Source organism: Dicentrarchus labrax, unplaced genomic scaffold, assembly GCF_905237075.1.
Source record: "Dicentrarchus labrax unplaced genomic scaffold, dlabrax2021, whole genome shotgun sequence".
In the NCBI taxonomy this organism is placed as follows: domain Eukaryota; kingdom Metazoa; phylum Chordata; class Actinopteri; family Moronidae; genus Dicentrarchus; species Dicentrarchus labrax.
In genome coordinates, this window is record NW_026136723.1 from 18,669,116 (window position 1) to 18,675,428 (window position 6,313).

The 6,313-nt window shown below is 41.5% G+C and overlaps 1 protein-coding gene across 8 annotated transcripts in view; it reads right to left on the bottom strand.

The window, feature by feature from the left end:
• ptk2aa (protein tyrosine kinase 2aa) overlaps positions 1-6,313 on the bottom strand; it is a 62,512-nt gene that overhangs the window by 34,979 nt on the left and 21,220 nt on the right. For all 8 annotated transcript variants that reach the window (XM_051389962.1, XM_051389955.1, XM_051389954.1 and 5 more), the window contains 5 exons: positions 5,579-5,823; positions 4,044-4,213; positions 2,639-2,726; positions 2,295-2,374; positions 1,576-1,638 (listed from right to left, as the gene is read on the bottom strand). In XM_051389962.1, coding sequence (XP_051245922.1) covers positions 1,576-1,638; positions 2,295-2,374; positions 2,639-2,726; positions 4,044-4,213; positions 5,579-5,779 — 602 coding nt within the window. In that variant the 5' untranslated portion in view covers positions 5,780-5,823. The remainder of the gene's footprint in view (positions 1-1,575; positions 1,639-2,294; positions 2,375-2,638; positions 2,727-4,043; positions 4,214-5,578; positions 5,824-6,313) is intronic.

The following is a 6,313-nucleotide window of genomic DNA, read 5'->3' on the forward strand; positions in this document are numbered from 1 at the left end:
GTTATCTAAACTGCCAAGCCCGCCTCAGCTTAAAGCATTCTCCTCTACGGTAAACACACGTGCAAATACTTTTATTTCACTTGGGGCTTTCCATCATCATGTCTATAAAAAAGGATAACCTTACAAATCATGCTGTGTGTCAGCCCTAAAACTGTTCTCTCTTTCTCAATCAAAGCAAGTCCATGACAGGACCAACAAGAAGCACAAGCAGATACAGCAAATAAAGGACTCGGGAAGATTACAAACCAAGCCGACATCAAAGAACAAGCGCTGACAAAGGCCCGCAGATTACACGCTTCGCATTAGCTCACAGACCACAAGGACTACAGCCAACTACAGCCAGCTGATCTCCAACATACGCATATGTTCGGTGGTTGCATGAGAGGAACAAACCAGCAGTCAGTGGTTTGTCCTCTTAAATCAAACGGCAGCGTGGAAATGCAAACAAAACAAAACTAGCCTACCATTTTCACACTAACGCAAATCTTATTATATAACTGGAAAACAGAAGTACGGGGAAAACAGAGACAGCATTTAGATTGATACACGTCCAGTCAATCAGTTCCAATTATTTGCTAGTGTAACCTAGAGAGTGAACATGCCGTTCCCTGGTTTCTCCACCGACCGTTCAGAATGGAAAAAAGGCCATCGATAGAAGCCGACTAGAGCCAACAGTGCCAGACACTACGTAAAATGTATGGGCAGCGATCCACCACAGACACTCAACAAGAGCCCCGATGGCCAACTGTCAGCTTGGTGTTATCAAAGTCCCGACAGCACTTTCCCTCTTCCTCTCTGGTTGGTTTAAAGTATGCATGACACAACATCTTTTTCCAATCAACAGAGAGAGGCAGCGAGGCAGAGACAGGGAAAAAACAAAGAAGGGAGGAATACAGGAGAAAAAGCAGACAAAAATAGAGGATGAGAGCATAGTCAGGAGAGACAGACAGACAGAGAAAGACTGAGAGGACAGAGAAGAGAGACAAAGAGATATCAGTGGAAAGACAGTGGGCATTATTCTCAGTTAATTGGAGAGCTTGTTAGGCCGACGGACAGAAAGAAAGACTTCATTGGAAGAGGGCAGCTCATTAGAATCAGACCGCGTTAAGAGCCAAGCCTCGTTAGTGCCAAGATTTGTTAATGTTCTTCATAGACATCTATCTACCAGGGAGCAAACCAGGGAGCCAACACAGACAGAGCAGCCAATCCCACACCAATCTGCATTAACGCTGTAATCTGTATTAAAGACAGGTGATCAGGTGATAACTATAGCTAGACTGAATGTAAACACATGTCAAAACACAGTTCAAAACACAGCTGGACCGCAACAAAATTGAACAATTTAGATTTTTAAATGTTCCCAGACTTTTGTGCAATTCCCAAACTCTCACTGAATATCTTTCAATTGTTTTCCACTTATCCAGATTTCTGCAACAGGAATCTTGCACCAAAAACTGAGATACTTTGCCGTTTTTCTGTATTTATAACCGCAGGTGGAGGAAGGATGTATTTGGAAAAGTTGTGAGCAGGACTAAAAGTGAAAAAAAAAAAAAAGCAAATGAAGAAAATACTTACTCAAGTAGTTCATAGTTGGATTTCTTGTCCAGGGCGTTTCCTCTCATCTCTTTGAAGAACCTCCTGGAATTAAAACCAGTGGGACACAGGGAGAGAACAAGATTAAATCTATTCACTGCAGACACACACAAGGGACTACTTGGTGAATGTGTACCAAAAACTTAAATGTTTTTAAATGTTAGCAGAGCAGGGATTTCTGGCAAAACTTCAGCTACGCCCAAGGTGCATGGAACGGAGAAAATGGCTGAAAAAGTAAACACTCCAGCAACTTAGTATGCAGAACAACTTTATTATAAGAGCACATTTTGGCTTGTGGTCTCACTCATGACAATGACGACCCAGGTTTTAAATCTGATTCAGTGTTTGTAAACAGAAGAAAAGCACACTCAAATTAAATAGAATTACATTTAGAGGTTTTTATATGAATTTGAATAATGACAAACATTGGCAAGAATGATCAGTGTAGCTGAAGGGCAGTTTAACTGGCAAAGAAAACAGTTTAAACTGTCATTTTAACTGCAAGTTTAGGCAAAAACAGATGGAGTTTGTGATTCTTTTAAAAATTACAAACTTTCAATATCTGATGGGAACAAACATTTGCTTTTGATTAAAAGAAGAAAATAGAAAATTTGTTTTATTGTAGTACATTGTAACTTTAACTTATTCATGGTTAAAGTCCTGAAGGAAAGTCACTGTTCAGTAGTGTGAGAACTTCCTACCTGATTTCTAGACAGCCAAGTTTGAGAGCTACATCTTGTTCCACCTGATCCCCGATCTCTGTCATGTAGTCACTCTTCACCTGGGGAACGCAAACACACACCACAAAAACATGTTTATTAAAACATTTATCTCTACAAACAACAAATGGCCAGACATCTATAGCGCACAAAAATACACACACAATCCCTCTGACCTAGATCACCAAAAGGCAAACCCACACAGTCTTCAGGCAGTATCATATGTGTGAATGCTGGCAGAAAATAAGGTTTGTGTGATTGCCTCTGTGTGTTTGTATGTATGTCTGTTTGTGTGTGTGTGTGTGTGTGTGTGTGTGTGTGTATACCTGGTGATAGAAGAAGTTGAGTGTAGGTTTGTCTTCTGTAAACTGCTGCACAAAGCCCTTTGGAAGATACCGGATCCTTAACTCATACCTACAGAGGAGAAGAAGAAAGGGAGAGCATTTTTCCAATTTCAAATCGCAAAAACAAGTCTCGACCTTTGTATTCGTCTTCTGTGTGGTAAAAACCTCAGAATAAATCAGTTTAAGAAAATTACACTAAGTGGAGAGTAGAGCAAAGAAAAGGGACAGGATTAAGGAATGTATGGTGGTACGGTGAAGGACCGGAGGAGTGGGAAGAGAAAGCGACAGAAGGATATAAGGAAAAAATTTATACGCAAGACGGCAAATGAGAAGACCAGTGGAGGAGAGACGGAGAGAGTTGTTGACTTAGAAAGACAAAGCAGACATCTGGTTCTCTCCCTCTCTTTATGTCCACAGTGCAAAAGGTCTCCACCTCACAATAGCATTAGCACCACGACCGCCACAATAAACGTAATATATACCAGTGCATTAACATCCAAACTGCCAAACCAACACAACCACATCGCACCACACACACGGCCTCCCATCACCATACAGCAGACGGGCTGCACCATTTTTCTTTACGTTGTTTGCAGTAAATCAGTTCTGCTACTTTGGAATACAACAGGGGAGACTGCTGAAGCTAACTGTTTGAGGAGGCAGTGAATGGCTAAATTTCTAAGGCCAAAATAAGTCACATTTAATGTCTAGGAAACTGGTTATATATTGTAACCTCACAGCTTTTCTCAAATGTTATTTTCCTCGAGGACCTGCATGCACCTGCCCCAGAATCTGAAGGCAAGTTGGACTACATTTTGTCTTTGAAATCTCAACAAATAAGGCCCAGCCACTACTATGCCTGGTAACGATTCGAGATAATCACGTTTTTAGGGTATGTGTCCTGTGTCTTTTTCTGGCAGAAAAACACTGGCAGGGCGCTGGGTAGAGCTGGGATGAAGCACTTTTGCAGTGAGAGAAGAAAATCACAGGAAACATTCAGTTTATATCCTCATTTTTTACTTCCTTATTAGAACTACATGGCAAAATCATACCAGCAGCAGAAAATAAGGGATACTACTTGGCTGATAGGAACCTGTATGGTGTTACAACTTTGTGGACAGCGGTTGTTGGCCTGGTAACATGGTAGCCACGCTAATGCCCGAAGTTCATGCTCACAACCCTTTGCACACAATTTTCTGTCCACCTTAGCCAATCAAATCACTAAAAACCAATAGCGCTGGTGCCTAGTTTACAGTCTGAGGCAGTGAAACTGAACAAGCTTCAGCATACTGTGTTTGATATAACCCTGATATGTTATATTAGCACAATGACAACTCAATGATAACACATTAATCAGTAGATGACACACACACTCGTCTTCTCTCACCTCCACTCCTCGTTTGGTCGTGCCTGTTCATATTTCTCTCTGACGTGGGAAACACCCATATCAGGGTGAAGCCAGTGCACCTGGTCTCTGGATTGGACGTTGCTGAGACGTAAGCCAAAACAAGACGTCCAGCGCACTTTCTGGATGTCCAGAATCTTCTGGATGATTCCCTGGAGACAAAGAATGAATACTCTTCATATCCACTTCTCCTGCACATTTACATAAACTTTAAGTTTAAAGAACAAAAAAAAGTCAATAAAAATGTCATTTTGAACAGTTGCGAGACTAAACACTGATATTGTTTATGGAAAAAGATATTTCTCTGGAATATTCGGCTAAATTGGGCCAAATTACAAAGCATTTTCCAATTTATATCTACAGTGGTACTGTCCCCAACACGGCTGCTAAATAAACCAAAGATGTCCCGAGGACAAAAACAGTTAGCCAGTCTATAAAGAAGTCAGTCTGCCATACCTCAGTGTGCCAACTATGCCAATGTTTATGTCTGGTATTTTGCATCAGGTCAATGAGGACATTAGTCTATCCATGTGTATGTCTGTGAAGGTGACTTGAAGCAATTTAACATGACATTCCCACCCAAACAAGTTGACAGACATCATACACACAAGGACGATAATGCTCACAGCACCATGTGTGTTGCCATGTAAAATGCTAGGGGGTCTGACCTAGATACTGAAGGAGAAAGAGGAGGATAGAAGAGGAGAGGAGAGTAGAAGAGAGGAGATTTGCAGTGACGTATTCCTATGACCACTAAAGTTTGAGCAGTGCTAAGTAGTTTCTGCGTCATGGGAGTGGATCTAAAAGCATACTGCTAAGTAAACATACCCTAATAGACACGCATACACACACACAGAGAGTCTGCCCTGAGGTTGTATGTATTTGCTAGCAGAATATTGTAAGAGTGCTGAGTGTCCTTTATCAGAGCAGACAGCTAGGACCTTGAGCTGAGGACACACAGCAAAAAATTCACCTTTAAAATTACTGCTGGGGGTAAAATGCAACATATAGGGGGTGGCGGTAGTGTCATGAAAACTAAGAAAAGAATAAAAGAATAAGACCAGCCATCTTTCTGGTTGACAACAAACACCACGTGTGTGAGCTGCAGCAGTTCAGCAGCCCGTGCGTCATACCTACTAAAAATCAGCACCTTACCGTTGTTATTTCGAGCTTGTTAGTGTGCTGACATTAGTGTTCAGCTCAGACCACCCCTATGTGTAAGTATAGCCTCACAGAGCTGCTAACATAGCTGTAGACTCTCAGTCTAAAAATGAAGCCTTGTACTTGTGACCCGTTTTTTAAGATTTACGTCTTCAGGACGAACAAATGGGCTTGGGGATGAGTGCCACAGACAGGGTGGGGAACACTGAAAGCAGTTAACAACAGGAAAGATGTAGAATGACACCAGATGTATCCTTCAAGGCTGTGTCAGACTGCTGTTCATTTTTAATTATTTTTAATTTTATATATTTATTTTGTCGCCATATATACATTCGGTGCAGTGCGTCACTTCTTACCCTGACATCAGTTGCATCTCCATATCTGATATTGGAGGACCAGCAGCTGTGTTCAGTGTTGGTCTCAAAGTGATGGCAGACTTTCAGAACCCTGTCCACGGAGCCGGCCATGGTTCTGTCTGACCCCCCCGCGCTCAGCCGTGACTTGGCGCCTCCCAGGAGGGCATGGTTCAGGTTGGGGTCCAGGTAGGCCGTCGCCATGGTTTTCCCTGCTGACACTGCTGCTGCTAGGTGTCTGTCATATTCTGGAGAGGAGAAGAGAGCAAATCAGACATTGATTATATGTGGAAGAATAAAAAGAGTAGAATCCAAAGAGGGGAAAAGGACCTCAATTTCTCAAATGAGAGTTTATCCTGTAAGCAAATATTCACGACTGCCTCATACATAAAGGAGAAGATTGTATTAGGGCTGACAACAAACTAACAATTGTTTTCATTTTAACTGGTTATTATTTTCTCCATGAATTGATTCATGAATTCATAATTCATTCTTTACCAGATAGATTTTTTTTGTTGTATTCCTCCAAGGTTGAGATGTCTTCAAATTAGACCAGTAACCACCTTTTATTTTCATCAGTTATCATTATTAACCAATCAATCATTTGGTCAATATATAACCTAATGGCAAAGCTGACATCTTCCCATTGCTTGTTTTGCGCAACAAAATCCACAGATATTTGGTTTACAATTACCTAAAACAGAGAAATGCAGCCCATCGTCATGTCTAAGATGCTGG